At 40.0% G+C, this 16456-nt stretch overlaps 1 protein-coding gene and 1 long non-coding RNA gene across 2 annotated transcripts; one reads left to right on the plus strand and one right to left on the minus strand.

Moving 5' to 3' along the window:
- Positions 1-4160: 4160 nt before the first annotated feature.
- GPX7 (glutathione peroxidase 7) lies at positions 4161-13125 on the minus strand. Its single transcript, XM_066555812.1, has 3 exons — positions 12873-13125; positions 6551-6812; positions 4161-4729 (listed from the first exon to the last, which is right to left on the minus strand). Exons 1-3 carry the CDS (start codon positions 13077-13079, stop codon positions 4566-4568), a joined length of 633 nt encoding a protein of 210 aa, XP_066411909.1. The 5' UTR covers positions 13080-13125; the 3' UTR covers positions 4161-4565.
- Positions 8064-12718, plus strand: LOC136560138 (uncharacterized). Its single transcript, XR_010784089.1, has 3 exons — positions 8064-8173; positions 11289-11440; positions 11659-12718. It is a non-coding gene; the product is annotated as an uncharacterized lncRNA (long non-coding RNA).
- Positions 13126-16456: the final 3331 nt, after the last annotated feature.

The following is a 16456-nucleotide window of genomic DNA, read 5'->3' on the forward strand; positions in this document are numbered from 1 at the left end:
GGGAAAGGAATCTCCTTCAGCAGAATCACCTTGAAAACCTTCACATCTGTGCTTACCTTCCAGAATACCAGTCTGCTCACTCAGAACACAATGATCCTTCAATCATTCTTGTTTCCAGGAGTAAGTTTAGAAGATTTTCTTGTTGAGCAGGTATTGTGCAGTGCTTTGAGATAAAGCAGCCCATCTTATCTCTTAGGCAGGTGGACTGGTGGCTTGGGCCAGGTTTTCTAGGCTAAGGATGGAAAGTTGGGGCCACCTTCAGCTGCTGTGCAGACACAGCTGGAAAAGGGCAGCCACTCTCACTAGGAAAGCCTCCTCTGTTGTCTATGCCAGGGTGCTGCAGAGTTGGCACAAAAGCTGTTTTGTTGTTTCTCATCCTCTGTGGTGGGCATCACTGTGTTTGTGAGCTGCCTAGGCAGAGGAATCAGCTGTGTAGCACCAGATCACAGATCAGCTTTGAGATGATGTTTGGTACAGCTCACTGATTTCCTTCTGCTCTGTGTATGTCTCTGCTACGGAGCTTTAATTTGGTTAAGAATTTGCCCTCAAATTTGGTGATTTCAGTATCTCATCTGTCAAAAGGTTTGTAAACTCCTTTGTGTTTTGTCAGTGATGCTTTTACTGCAGGATCTGTTAATTGTCATAGAGAATACCTGATCTTTCTGCTTACTTGACACTTTCTGTGAATGAATCAGAAATAAGCTTGTTAAATTCCATCTGGCTCTATGAGTAGAATAGTATAGATTTATCTCTGCATGGAATATATTTGGTTGATTCAATAATCAGAGGTAGCATAAAATTTGTTTGCTTAACCAAAGAGATGTCCAGTCTTCTGAAGATCCTGACTAACATCAGCAATTTCTTGAATGAGATGCTATTGTGTTTGAAAGGATAAATTGAGTACCATCCAGCACAGAGAAATTGTGTCTGGTTTGCCACTGAAGTTTCTGACTAAAATCATAATAGAAACTCAAGTGAAACATCCCCAGCATCTATCTAAAACAGCAGATATGACTGTCAGGATAACTAGTGTATTTGGCTTTGTTCTCCTTATAATGCCAAAAAAGGAGATTTAAACCTCTGTCTATTGCTTCATTCAATTGTTCTATTTCAATGTAGCATATTCCATTTCAAAACAGAACTTTGGTTTCATGTAGGTCTGATTATTACATTCTTTATGAGACAAAGTTTCAAAAGATCAAAAGTGCCCTGTCTAATTTTAAACTTATATTTAAAATTATTTCTTTCCCCTGTGGCATGTCAGAGGGTGCACATGGCTGCATACATTCATGTTCAGGTGCTTAGTTTAAAGTTTAAAGCAACAGGCCAAGAGTTCACACCTTTAAAGGTGCAAGCTGTAGGAGATCAAGTCTTAGATGATCAAGGCAATTGTTCTCTATGCATGAATGTGCTCATCTGGTAATCCACACTACTGTTTTCTCTGCAAAGCAGATAAGTGGCAAGGAAAAATAGTCTCATACTATAGATTCAGAGCTGGTTTACAGTTTTCAGAACTTGCTGTGGGGAAGATCTCTGTCAGATTACAACAGTGCTGGAATTCGCAAGGCAAAAAAAGTAATTTCTGATCTCTGCATGCTCTCTCTACAGTCTCAACAGTCAAATTCAGCTCAGTGCAATTTGATTTGCATTTTTTTCCTGAACAGGGATTCATGAAGTACTTACAGTGTGACCAGATACGTATTAATCTGCAAGTAAGAATATTTACTTTTACTCCAGAACTTTGATCAAAAGGCCAAAGCATTTTTCTACAAATTGACTTAGTGCAACAAAGGATGGAATCTATGCCATGCCTAATTTAATAATGAAAATGTACCTGTTAAGTTCAGAGAAAGTAGCTATGTGCTTAAAATCATGTTGTTTTTCAAGGCTTGCATATGTAATACTTACCTTAGCTCTCTTTAAATGGCCAAACTTGGAATAACACCAATTACGACAGCATCGCTCTGGAGTGATTCTTAGCACTCAGACATCTGCTCAGACTTCAGGTTGCAGAAATTCTTCACTTGCACTATAATAATAACACAAACAATTGCAGCCTCATTGTTCCTTGACAGAAGCCCTTTGAAAATCGTGTCAGGAAAAACTCTTTTTATCTCAACAAAAACATAATGCTCAGGTTCCCCTGCTCTTAACTCCAGGATGCTTTGAAAAGAATCTAGTCTTGTCCAATTGCAGTATTATTGACAAGTGAAAGCTTTTTTTGTGCCTTGTAATGCTTTTAAAAGCAGCACAAACAATATTTGTCCATCTAGGACAAAACCTTCCCAAATGATCTTTGCCCTTATGCCTCTTTGGATTTGAAGAACTTGTCTAATAGAGAATAGAAGATTGTTTCTATGCAAATCCAGAGTTCTGGTTGAACTTGGACAACAAAATGGAAATAGAAAAGGCTGAAAACATTTTTCATAGCCTAGTTTGGTCTCATCCAGGCTTTAGGTATAAAAGGGAAACAAGGTTTCTAAGGAGAAAATTTTAAGCCCTGCAGCACGTGCTAATAGCGTGCTGGGGCATTGCATTAGCATCAAAGGGCAGAGAAAAGAGAAACAGTCTGTGGAGTAAAAAAGACCTCCTTTTCTAGGAGTTGGATTCTCTGTCCCTGCACAGTATCAGATGGGCCTGATTTTCCTTCCTTTGTGATATCCTTAGCAACCATTGTCTTAGAGTGATCGATGTAAGAATAGACTAAATTACTGAATCAGGCATAGAGTTCAATTCTCTCGCCATCAGAGAAGGAAAATACAGATATTCACTGCCACAAGCATCAATTTCCTGCACTCTTAGGTTACAGTTCAAGTGAGAAGTAGCTGATAGAGCTTGGAACGTACTCATTAGTATCGATGTTCAGACTTTAACATTTCCGTGCCCCTTTTGTCCCAAAGATTATTTGGCTGCAAACTGTCTTTTCACTTTCTTCTCCTTCCTTTTTTACTTGATTTCTCCTTTTACTTATGTTCTTCTATTACTTCTTCCTTTTATTCTCTCTTCCACCCCCTCTTTTTTTTTTTCACTGAAACTTAAAAAAACTTGCTCTCAGCTTCTTTCAGGCAATTTCAGATTGTTTTGTGCAGTATAATCTCTGCCTTTTGTGTTCTTCCTGCAAATCCTAAAGTCCCTGGAGCTCTTACTTCCATGGAGAACTCCACAGAACGAGTCCAGTCAGTATTCTTCTTTCCCCTCTTGTCCTGTGAGCCAGGCCATGCCATGCCATAATATTTGCCTTTGATTTCAACAAGAGCCTGAACAGCTCTAATGGCACTGAGGAGCTGGGAAAACTCTTTACCATAAGGTTTATTTGTACACATGGGCCCTGACAACAATATGGACAAACATTGTTTGTGCTCCTTGAAAGCATCAGAAAGCACAAAAAAGGCTTTTACGTGTCAATAATACTGCAGTTGGACAAGGCTAGATTCTTCTTAAGGCATCCTGAGGTTAACAGGATGGGAACATTGGGTTTCTGTTGAGATAAAAAGAGTTCTTCCTGACAAGATTTTCAAAGGGTTTCTGTCAAGGAACAATGAGGCTGCAAATGTTAGTGTTATTATTTTGGCATGAGCTGGAGACTTCTGAAGTCTGAGCAGATGCCTGACTGCTACACTTGAAAAAGGCCCCATTAAGCATCTGTAACACTAATGTGGTATTAAACTATATAACATCATGCAAGAACTAAATGTTTGAAAAATTCTTTCCATGGGAAAAATATTTTGATTGTCTGATGTTTGTCTGTACATGCAGCAAAATTGGATAGTGTCATAAACTGAAAAATAAATTTAACATCAGTTTTACGAAGGAAGAGTAATTCTAAGGCAAAATGCTAGTAGAAGAAAGAAATAGCCATTTCATGTAGACTCTGGTCCTAGAGATGTTCAAATGACTATTTAAATATCATCTGATAATCTAGGTGAAAAAAATGCAGAAATTCATCTCATGGCTTCTGGAGAATTTTTATAGGGCCTTTGTCTTCATCCTTCTTTCATTTAAATTTTATAGATGTGTTTCTCCCATGCCCTTCTAAACTCTCTATACAGATGAAATTAACTATGTTTGGCTGTGGTAATTGGAACGTGCAAAATCTGTCTGGTCTGAAGTTATCTGTTTTGGCCCTCTTCCTAGCCCATGGCTTTAGTCAATCATGCACCTTCTGCTGTTTATTTTATTCAGTTTATTTATTTTATTCAATCAAAATATGACAACAGATTTGCAGATATCAGGGAGATCCCAGCTAGGACATTCTCATTATTCTGATCTTTCTTCCTATATGAACTAACTTCCTTTAGTGTTACCAACAACTAATAATTGAATTGGGGAAGAAACAATTGCTGAAGATTTCTTCTTTCCTAGAAAACTCAAACTGAATTTGGTCAGTGAAAAACATATTACTTTGACCATGTTAACTTGCTGGTTTCTGCATTCTTAGATGATGAATACAGATTCAACTGGTCATAATTTCCTTTCCCTATATCCTCTCTTTTGGAATGTGAAAAGACAAAGTCCAGCCCTAATTCTCAATTAAGATGCAATTGGCATGCTGAGGTTTTTGAAAGTCATAATTCATCTTTCTTCTTTAGAATGATTTTCCTTACAAGTTCTGTAACATGGGGCCTTATTTCTTCAACAGAGACAGTAGAGTCCCAGGCCTTTACTACTTTCCCATTGGGGTCCACCAGGTATTTCCAGAAGTTCCAGGTTGGTTCTTCTCCTGTAGAAGCTACAGGGGAAAGAAAAAAAAAAAACCAAAAACCAACAACTTAAATATTAGAAAACCACATTAAATTCCTGACATTTCTTCATGTCAATTTGATGATTAACCTTGCAGAGGAAGAAGGAATATAAAATTAAGAGGAAGTTCAGACTGAATAAGATTAATTTTCTGACAGACAGCTTTAACTAGACAGTAGTCCCTTGGAGACTAATGGAAATAGGGAAGCTTGAGCCAGGAGAAAGCACAATAATCAGTGTTGAAGTGTGTGAGGGCATTTGTGTGTGGGGCTGTGCTATAGAGATATATCTGATACAGTTGAACACTGATAGGAAAATGGAATTTGGCATGACAATATAGCTTTACTAGGACTGATTACTTGCTTATCCAGAATTTTCCCTCCAAAAGCACCCAGTATCTTGTGCTCCAGAAGACTGTTTCAAGAAGAAATAACAAAGTAATTGTTCCAGATTTCCACCTAGTTTTCATCTACAAATGAGTTCTCCAGTTTTCCCCTTCCTGATCACATACCCTTTTACATGAGTCACACTCTTACCCTTTACTCTTCTGCTCTGTGACTAACAAAATTTCCAGGACTTTCAAATAGACCAGGAACCTCATGCCCCTAAAAGCACAAGTACAGATGCTACAGACAATTAGCAACTTTTTTCCCACTGATTATATACTGGGCAAACCTCACAAGGAATCAGAAGTTACTTCAATGTATCATCAAGACACAGCCAGACCTGCACTTTTAACTATGTTGTCATTGTGCTGAATAAAGATGCAGCCTCCAGCAGCCTCCCCCTGCAGGCAGATGAGCAGGGAAACACAAGTTTTGCAAGTTTCCTGGGACATGTCTGCAGGAACATCTCTCCTTGGCAAAAGAGAGATGAAAGGATGTGAAGAGGATTACAGGGAAATTTGGCTAGCAAAGTGATCCATTACAGACACCTGGAAGGAGGTGAGCTTGGGGCAGTCAAAAATAATATCCACACTCCTTTAAATTCTGAGGGATTTGGGAGAACACTGTGGTGCTGGAGAGAAGCAGCAGGGATGTGGTCCTTGCAGAATGCAGCTCAAGTGATACTGTGTCACACTGGGCTTTACTATATTTTATTGCTGAAAGACATTTCCTTCACATTGGATTAAGACCGACATTTTAATATAGCATTTAGATGGTATTTAGAGCACTTGTTCAGTGCAAGAAAAGTAGTGCCTTGATAGGGAGCATCCTGCCTTGCTGGCTGGTAAGAACCAGCAAAACACCTTCAGGTGTCAGTGCTGGCTCTAAAGCAGACTGGAACTGGAGGAACTGCACAGTGTGGCTGCTCCAGGGCTGGGGAGGAATGAGGAAGGGAATATTCAAGGACATCATCTAGTGCTTGGTTTCACTTTTTGATTGTTGAAGTGAATGATGAGGTGCTTCTCTTCCACTTATCCTACAGCCCTAGAGACGAATCTTATAAATCCAATCTGCAGCACTCATGTCACAGGAGGGGCACTTAAGAGGCTGCAAAGTGGAAAAAGGAAGGTCAGGGTATTGTATGCCTAGAGGACAGAATTTCAAGGCCTGTAGGGGTTTATTGGATCAGCTTTTACAGGACATCTGCTATTGATGTGTGCTCATCTCTGGAGATCCTTTTAGAAGGTAAGACAAAGGTGACAGAAGAATTCCTGCCTTGTGCAGGAGGAGGGACTACATGACTTGTGATCTCTTCAAGCCTGAAAACTCTGTCAGCACATCATCTCTTGTTTCCTTAGATGGTATTTTGTGTCAGAGGACTTCTATGCAGGAGAAACAACCCTCCAGCATTCCAGTTTACTCACCAATTAAGTACTTGAAGGCAGGAATTGCACCAGCTCCACTGACTGTGATTTTGCTGAACATGGGGAAGGAGGCACCATAAGTCTTTCGTGCAAAGCTCTCAATTTCTTTGTTGGTGTCTGGCTCCTGCTGCCCAAACTGATTGCAGGGGAATGCCAGCACATTGAAGTGGTACGGGCCCAGGTCTCTCTGCAGCTGCTGCAAGGCCTTGTAGTGGCTGTCTGTGTACCCACACTCACTTGCAACGTTGACAACTAGAGACACCTGATGAACAAGAGAGCACGTTTAAAAATGTCTTGCACATGTCAGTTTTCCAGCAGGTAGGCTGGAATGCAGACTATTTAAAAAGAAAAAAAAATATGTCTAGGAAACTGTGACAGAACACATATTTAAAACTACATTGATTTCTGTTCACAAAAGGAAGGTTTAGTATTTCTTTTATGTATTCCTCTTTGGCAAGCATTAAGATAATCAACCAACTGCTAAGCAATCTTAATCTTCAGTTTACTGAGAATCTGAGTTTTTCCATTCTGCCTTTTGGACAGTTTCTAAGCATAATTAAGAAGTGACTATCCAGCTAAGAGATACCAAGTTGCATGAAAGAAACTTGCAAATCAATGTATTTTTTGTTGTTTATTTATCTGTTGTGAAGCATCTGCTCTGCAGCATGTTTCCTTGCTCAAAATTAAGTGCCCTTGCAGAAGTGTCTGATCCATTTATCATTGCTAGTGTAGAGATCTTGACCTGCAAGTTAATAGAAGCAATTACAGGATTTGGGGTCAGTCTGTGTAGTGTGGGCTGTAAAATTTCCCATCACTTCTAGAGTAAATCTACTCAGTTGTGACAAAATGCCAACAGTTTTTGCACAAAGGTTTACTGCCTCAATTAGAGATTCCAAGAAGTGAAGGCTGCCCACTGTCCTTTGAAGTCACACTCAGTGCTGTGTGTGTTGTGTCAGTCAGATATGAGCACTGGCACTTGTCTGCCAGCACAGATCCACCTGGGAGGGAGCTCTCTCACACAGGTGAGCACTACAGGAACAGCAGAATTCGTAGGGATATTGAGTGACCTAACTCTGAACTAACACATATCATAGTTTCTCAAAGCCTTGAAGAATATTTCATTGGTTTTTGAGATAATTTTAGCCTTAAATAACTTTAAGAATTTTAGACTTACAGTTTTGTTATTCCCACAAATTTTGTGAGCTGCCGCTCATTCTACATAAATTGAATCCATTTTAATAGTTTCATATAAAAGCATTTAAGGAAATAGGATGTGTGAAATAAATCATATTTAGTGAAAAATAAATGGCTGCATGTGCATAATGTTTTTAAAGCCAGAAAACAAACTGACATATAAAGGTACATATCTGAGTAATATATGGGATCATAAGATGAGGTGTGTAGAAGGGGTAGGAATGAGTAAAGAAAAAGCTAAGGAGATGTTGGTATTTGTAATTCCTTACATTAAACATTAACACTTTGTGTATTTTCTACTTGGTATAACTGTATGGCTGTCATAGAATCATAGAATATCCTGACTTGGAAGGACCCATGAGGATCATTGAAGTCCAGCTGCTGACTTTAAAGTGGATTTGGAGTGGCACTGTTTTCCCTGGAAGACAGGTAATCTTTCAAAGCACAAGTTGGTGTAATCTTCTTTGTGGTGGAGTGTGTCAACAGGATACAATCTAAACAACTCTTGTACACTTGTATATCAACTATTACTGCAACCATCTCACCTCCAAATCATCACTTTCATTCAGACAACACAAGCAAAAGTCAGAAATTTTAAATTCAGTCTCCTAAAACATAGGAAGTTATGGCATATCATTAGATTTTTTTTTCAGAGAAGAGGTAATAATTTTATGATGCATTCCTGTTGCAGACTCTCAGCATTTGAAACAGAATTTGTATGTCTGACATAAAAAATTACTATTGGCAGTTCTGTTCTTTTCAATTAATCTGATTTATCAAGCATAGTGATAGCAGTAGTTTAGTATGAAGTAAAGATAAATTGTATCACTAAGAGGTGAAGTCACACGTAGTTCTTCCACATGAAATTTCAGAAGCTTTTTTAATTTTAGTTTAAGCCTTGGAATTTTCATGATGCAGAAGTATTCATACACCTTACTGAATTGGTACCTGCTCTCAAATAGAAGGGTAATGTAAGAATTTGCCATTGGAAGTTTGGGGGAAATAAGGTTGTGTAGGCATTGTGATCATATTGAAACAGATAGGAAGGATGAATTTCCAGTGAAAACAACTAAGCTTTTATAACTTTTACTAAGTAAAAAGAGGGCTTGAAAGGATTCACTCAAAAAGAAATGACTATTTTAATTTACAGCTGTTTAAAACCAATGGTTTCTTGGCATGGTGGGGAAAGGCTTGAGAGCTCACAGTGACAACAGTGCAAACTTCCAAACATATTCCCCCAAAACAATGGAAACTACATTCAGCATTTCTTGGATGGCAGACACATTATGCTTTTTTTCCTTAGAAAAATGCATTTGCTGTAACTGAATTCTCCATTTCTGAACTCCATAAATTAATATTTAATAAATATTAAAACCATAAACCTCTTAAAAGTGTAACTAACATACATAATGAAAACTTCTGTGATTTATTAGTATTTCTCAATGAATGTTTAAAATGATCCTTTAAAAATCTTTCCTGAGTTATCTTTCAGATGTCTGGTATCAGAAGTGATTTCATACAGTGATTTTTTTTTTGGTCTGCATTTTATTTTTAATAAATAACAGTCACTCTTTTTGCTCTCATGTAGAGGCTGTACTTTGACTTCTTACAGCTATTAATGATTTAAATTAAGTTCAATATGCCTGACTTTGGGCTCTGAGAGTGCAAGTCAAGCACACCACCTAGTGTGCAGTGCAAACAGTTCAATGGACCTCACAAAAATGATTTCACTTCAGCTGAATTCTTTATCAGCTGTTGTCTCACCTCTTAAAACTATCATTCCCTTTGCTTAGAAAACCCATGCATTCTAGTAGTGAACTCATTTAACACTGCAAAAACTCTTCTTGCTTTACTTAATGTTCACACCAGAGTGCCTCCTTTAGGGAAAAATCCTGGGACAGATTTAGGAATCTGTCTCAGCTTCAAGTAACCCTTTGTGGATCTGTCAGCAGAGACAACAGACACTTGAGTTTTTAGACCCAGAAATTCTTAACTGGCTCCATGTGACTATGGAAGAACCAGCCACAAGTGTCAGATGGCACCAACTCACTGAGCTGTCACCTTCATGGAACAAATAGCAATATTTGTGTGGTAATTCAGTGGCTGTGCATTTATCCACACCCAGGAATGCTACAGCCTCGGATTGCAGCGGATCCGGGTCCAAAGGGCCTAGCAGTACTTTCAACAATTATATTTACTTAAAAATCATACTTCAATTGTTATAGTGCCTAATGCTTTTCCATGATTATAGGTTCAAGATTTCCAAAGGCACTGCACTGACACTGCCTAATTCCACCCCAGCACACTGTACTTAGCTGGGTGGTAGATTGGTACCATGACATCAAGATAGGCACAAACACAGCAGGGAACAGTTGATGTTTGGGAGCTCTGACTCCCAAATAGGTACTATTTTTGGTAAGAGTACTGCCTCTTACAGCATATCTGATACAGATCATATAATAAAAGATAAGATTATTAAATTAGATTAGGTAGAAAACTGATCTTGTTTGGATCCTCTTGATTCTTGTCGAACCATAATCACTGTCCTTCATTTTTAATGTAGATGAGTGATGGGTTAACATTTGATGGTAGTGTGGAAAAACCACAGAAGGATGACCTCCACAACACAGTGAACCAGAGAGTTTTTGGATCTATTTCCATTGTGGAACTCTTTTCTCAGTGGTAGTAGTCCTCCCTTTATTTGCCATATAACATAGGGTAATTGTGGTTTGTATCAAGATACACTTGAATAGAAAGAGAATTAATATCAGTCTTTTTTTTTTCTTACTATGAAAAAATAGTTTCAATGATCTGAATAGACACAAGTTTATATTAATAACGATTTATTGAAGAATGATCCTGTCAGTCATGAATTGCACTGATTGTTTATACTTAGCATGGCTCTTGTGGTTTTAGAATTAGCAGACTTTATTAATTTTTTAGAGTCTGGAAGCCCGTGGATTTTTTCAATTCCTAGTAAGTTTCTTGACTACCAATTAAGTAGTTATTTAAATAAATTAGCTGAGTGACTGAATTGAAGAAAATGTCTTCTCTACATCTGCCAGAAAGCTTAAGGCTGGTAAAAGCTGTTTTAGCAATTAACAGACTATTGTTCCAGGAGCTAACTAGTGACTCACTTTCCTTTAAACACCCCCAGCACACACGTAGCACTTTAATAATATTTTATTTCTTTTAATAGCTTTAAAATATTATGATAAACCTATGACTTTACTTATCTAACTGCAGATTTAAGCAAGTTTATTTTAAGAAATAAATGGGAATTTTAATTAACCTTTTTCTATCTTGATACTGAGTTCTGACAACATAATGACAGAAAGGGATGTGTTTTATTGCTGCAATTTTGTTTAAAATTGTCCACATACATTATCAAAGAGCAGGTAGCCTGAACATTAATACACTCTCTGAATGCAAATCTATCTTTTATTCCACACAGAAGCTGAATGTCTCTTTTTTGGAATAAACTATTCAATGTGGCCTAGCAGAGATCAAAGCCCACCATGCATCAATGGTTTATCTTTCCCAGATACAGCTCTAGAGCTCCCCTTTATGAAACCAGCCATGCCTCGAGGGCAGCCTGGAACCACAGCCCTGGGATACAGCTGATACACACCCTGAACCTGCCTGTTCCTGAGATTCCAGAGGGCATGAACACCCCCAGCTTTCTGCAGAGTGGCTGTAAGGAATTCTTCCAAGTTCCCCCTTAACTCCTTTCCATGTTGATTCTGGCTCTGAGATAGAGAAGATGCAGGTGGTATTTGCTTATTCAGATTAGCAGATAACATGCAAAACATGCCCCAGTAACAGGATTTATTGACGGAGCCTTTGGAAGGAGCTCATTTAAAAAGCACAAATATTGCTCAATATTAAACAGCTTCCATGTTTTTCTCCAACAGATATTTGAGTGGGCATGGGACCGGTTCTGCTGTATCTCAGTTGTGAATGATGGGAGATGAGGACTTTCACCAGATAGGATTTAGGCCTCTCATTTGGTCCAAATCCACCAGCATCCATTTTTGCTGAGCTCAAGAAAATGTGCATCTCCCTATATAGCTTCTCTGTCTTCCTGCCAGTGTTTCAGTGACCTGCTGTTCTGGACCAGTGAGCTCAGACATCTGAGGAAGGGAAAAAGAAGGTGTAAATACAAAGCTGGAGAAAAAGAGTGAAAATGAGAAGTGATGCTGCCTTTTTGGGCAGCAGTGAAACTATTAGACTGCCTGACTGTACCACAGATGTGTCACTTGTGGGATTTATGCTGATTTTAGCTTCTATAATTTGTGAAAGGGGCTATAAGAGGTTATAGTATTAAGTATAAGAAGTGTGCTATGTTCTCTTTTCACTTTTCCATAGGTACCGATCTTTTCTAGATGATCAAACCGCTAATAAAATAAAATGCAATAAAATCAGATTATAGTCAGGGACATTGTTTTAAAATGGTATGGAAAACTCTGCCTAAAAGTACTTAATATAAGATGTAAATACAATTTAGAAGACATCATAAAAGCATATGTGCTTTTATCTACGTGTCTTTCTCCATATTGCTGTCACATTAAAAAGCGAGAGAAGTATTTGCATGATGTTGTTACAATTTCACTCCGATATGTTACAATATACTCCGATACTTTGTAATGTCTCATGCTTTTACTAACTACGGTGAAATCTGTTTACTCTATTCGCCACGGATCAAATCCCCCTTTTTTAATGCAAAACATTAAAAAGGAACGGGATTTGAATAAGAATAACACACAAGAGGTCATGCAGTTAAAAGGCAGAAATAAACTCCAAAAGTAAGCTACACAAAGACACAAACTTCCCGAGCTTCCAATGGCAGAATCCAGAGCCATCGGCAGGAGGGCAGCGTTCCCTGCCTGCCACGTCTACAGGCGGCTGCGGCAGCAGAAGACGCGGACACACACGGGGGTTAGAGTGCAAACGCTTTATTGAAGAGGAGCCTGTGTTAGCCGGACGAGTTCGCCGAAGGACAGAGGCACAGAGTGAGCAGCCCAGAGGCACACGCGAGCCGCCGAGGCTCCGAGCACTCTCCCCGCGCTCGCCCCGCGGACATGCAAGGGCTGCCCGGGCGGGAGCCGCCCCTCCCCGCCGCACTTACCGAGCCCCTGTACTTCTCCAGAGACACAAGCTTGCCCCTGATGTTTACAACTTTGAAAGTGTAAAAATCAGGCTCCTTCTGCCGCGTAGCGGAAAAGGCTAAGAGCAGGAGCGCTGCAATTGCGAGGAGCATGGCTAGAGGGATGAGGAGGACTTTGGGGAAGGAGGAGGCAGGCTGGTGCTCCACACTGCCCTCCGGGTCCAGCATGCTGCACGGCCGCCGCGCTCTGCCCGGCCCGGCCCGGCCGCGCTGCCGCAAACGCCGCGCTGCTGCAAACGGGCCTTTTGCGGCAGCCGGCGGCTCTGCCCGCTCCGCTCCGCTCCGCTCCGCCGGGCCGGCTCCCTCCGGGGGCACACGCTCTGGAACGGAGCTGCCTGAATGGTTACGGCTTTAAAGCACTGGCTGGCTCCGTCTGTGGGATGCCAGTCACAGAATCGCAGAATATTCTGGGTTGAAAGGCGCCCACAAGGATCACTGAGTTGGGACCCTTGAGGAACCTCAGAACATTTGGCTTTACTTCTTCTGTTTCATTGTTCCTCCAGTGCTGTATTGAAAGCCATGAATTCTTGATAATAATATTTCAGCCTAAGAAAATTTGTCTTTTTTTTTTTTCAATTACATGGTGTGTATGGACAGTTTTGAAACCAGAACTAACACTAACATATGAATACTGATATTAACCTGTTTTCATGATAGCAACACCATTCCCAAACTGCCAAGTCTGAAGGGACTTAGAACCATCCTTTAGAACTAATAATGACCCAAACAGGTATTACCACGACTTGCAGTGCCCTGTGTTTCATAAAATAGATACAGATTCACTCTTAAGTGAATAGCCCATACAGGGATCAAAGCAATGTTATTAAAGATCCTTCTTTAACTACATCCTTGTGATTTTTGATGGATTTGCAAAGGCCCTTTTTTGTGCACTAACTGCAGCATGTGGTGAGTGCGGTGTAATGCCAAAGGACAGCAGTGGCTTGGTTGCTACTGGTTACTGAGGCAGTGCTCCGAACCAGTCACAGCACTCATTAAAACCAGAATCACCAACACGCCACATAAACCTGCCACATCAGCCAGGCCTGCAGGAAATGCAGCTCTGCACGCACCTGCCTGGTGAGAAGTGAGTGGCCAGACCACTGATCTCACTGTGTGAGATGGAGAAACCACACTGCCAGAGGGCTTTCAAGCAAAAAAGAGCCATAAAGCATCAGGAACTGAGTTTGGTATCAAAGCCTTGAGACATTCAGAACCAAACACTGCCTCAGTGCACTGATGTCATTCTTGGGTTGTTTGCAAAAAAAATTGCTGTTTGTACAGTTTGCTACTGTGCCTGCTGGAAGAAAAGATTTGTAACAAAGTAACAACAATAGAAAGCTTTTGATGGTCATTGATTTCTTCTTGGACCACAAAACTGGTCAGCCACGGACAGCTATGACTCTGATAGTTCTTGGCAAAGAAAAGGAAAATGCAATGATTTACAGAAAACAAAGTGGTTCCAAGGCATATTGGAAATTTATCTTTTGAAGAGAAAATTACATTTTATAATCTCACTTTGGTTTTTTGGGGTTTTTCTTAAGAATTTTGGTAGATCTTTGACATTTTGATTAAATTTGCTTAGGTAATTCAAGCATGACCAGCATTACTGTAAGGGAAGAAGCCATATATAGCTAGTTGAAAAACATATTTGCAGTTTTTAAGCATTTCAGATTTCTCACATTTTTTATTAATTTCAGTTTAAGCAGACACGCAACATCAAGAAATAATGTAATATGCTACAAAAATATATAGATGGAGAGATGGAAAATCTTCTGTCATGGTCTCTACAGGAAAGATACACTGTGATGAGAATGTGAATTTCTTTGCAGGTAGGTGGTATTTTCCTGGATACTTTCCTGGCTGTACTATTGATCAAGATGACAGTCAAGTATGATTTCCTCATTTTATAAGTAAATTATCTAAGAAGCTTTAGAGTTTCTTCAGACAAATCTGAGAAAGAGAACATGGCTTTTGCATTTAAAATTATTTTTAAAACCTAGTAAATTCTAAAAATAATTTTTAAAAATTTGATGATCAGCATAACGTGGATTTTTTTTTGTCAGAAAATTAAAAACAAATCTACAGTACACACTTACATTTTTGAGGAACAATATTTTAGTTGCTTTGTTATAGGACTAAAAATGAGGCCACATACTGCAATGTAAGAAGCAAGTTTTGCTTTAGAAAAGGACTTTATAAAATCTACTTACTACAGCCCTATGATTATCATCTCTGATTTCTAGATAAAATTTTCTCACTTTCAGAGTCATATTTTCTCCTACAAATTGATCCCAGTATCTGAAAATTTTTGATCACTGGCACTGATGATTTATTCTTTAAATAATGGCCTGCTGGCAGTAGAACTCTGCTTCCTCTTTTAGTGCCATGTTTCCATATTGCTCTCTGGCATAAAATATTCTTTAACATCAGCAAAGAAGGAGGCATTGTTCCTGAACACAGAGATAGAGACTATGTCAAATACTGTTGGCTTTGTACTGGTGAACATTTTCTGAGCCAAACTGCTCTACCAGTTCATATTAAAGTCTATCCAGCTGTTTGAAGGAAATATGCCAATCAGGTTTGCAAACTGGCGTGTGTTTGCTCACTAGCATGTCTCAATGTTGATCTAGGAGAACTGTATCCAGCAGCAAGTATAATCTAGCTACTTCTGCAATTTACTCTTTGGCCTACTAAACCTAATAGAAATCTTTGTCAAATAAATTGGAATAGGCTGGAACCACCACCCAGTTAACCTCAGTTGTCCCCAGGGCAGCACTGCTGTTTCTGTTGCTGCTGCCCTGGACTGGCCCACGTAGCTAAAGGTGAATCCCATGAGCAATACCCTGAGCTACCCAGTCCTAATTTTGTGAAGTGTGAACTTCAAGTGAACTGAAAAAAAAAAAATACAGGTTACCTCTAAGGATTGTGCTGACTTCGCAATACATTCAGAAGTATGTCTTGTCAGTATTACAGAATCCTGTATTACAGATTTTGCAACTTTTGTGTGCCTACACAGACTCCCTGAGGTAGTGTTTCTAGCACTACTATTCATATTACTTTTAATAGTTTCCTTTGAACCCCTTTAGTAGTTCAACACTGATCTTTCAGTGCCTTGTTTTCCTGGAAAGGCCTCCTTAGGCTGGGCTAGGAAGTGCCAACAACACGACATTTCACTGCCAAAAAGGGGTAGTACTGGATCACAGAGGGATTTGCCTCAGACAAGCACTTGCCAGTGCCTTTAGGTCACCGTCCAGCGCTGCCAAGAGCCGGCAGGCTGGCTCTTCTCCCCTGAGACCTGCACTCTGCCAGCAGACATGCTGGCCAAGCCACTGTCCCTGGCTGCTGCCGGGGCCAGCTGCATAGCCAAGCTCAGGGAGCCTGGAGTCATTTCCCCAGGTGCCCGGAGCACAGCCGATCTTCTCCACCGAGCACAGGAGGAGGGGGAGAAGCCCTGGGGAAGCGGGGATCAATGCCCGGGCTCCAGCGAGCCCTATCCTGCTCCACAGGGCCTGGGCAGCGGATGCCTCATCGCTCTCCTGACGGGA

This window comes from Molothrus aeneus, chromosome 9 (genome assembly GCF_037042795.1).
Source record: "Molothrus aeneus isolate 106 chromosome 9, BPBGC_Maene_1.0, whole genome shotgun sequence".
Lineage (NCBI taxonomy): Eukaryota > Metazoa > Chordata > Aves > Passeriformes > Icteridae > Molothrus > Molothrus aeneus.

Bases quoted from the DNA above. Each gene is read 5' to 3' on its own strand.
- GPX7 (XM_066555812.1), bottom strand. From the start codon at position 13,079: ATGCTGGACCCGGAGGGCAGTGTGGAGCACCAGCCTGCCTCCTCCTTC. The intron at 6,813-12,872 runs GTAAGTGCGGCG...CTTGTTCATCAG, and splicing joins TGGAGAAGTACAGGGGCTCG to GTGTCTCTAGTTGTCAACGT. The intron at 4,730-6,550 runs GTGAGTAAACTG...TTTCCCCTGTAG, and splicing joins TGCCTTCAAGTACTTAATTG to CTTCTACAGGAGAAGAACCA.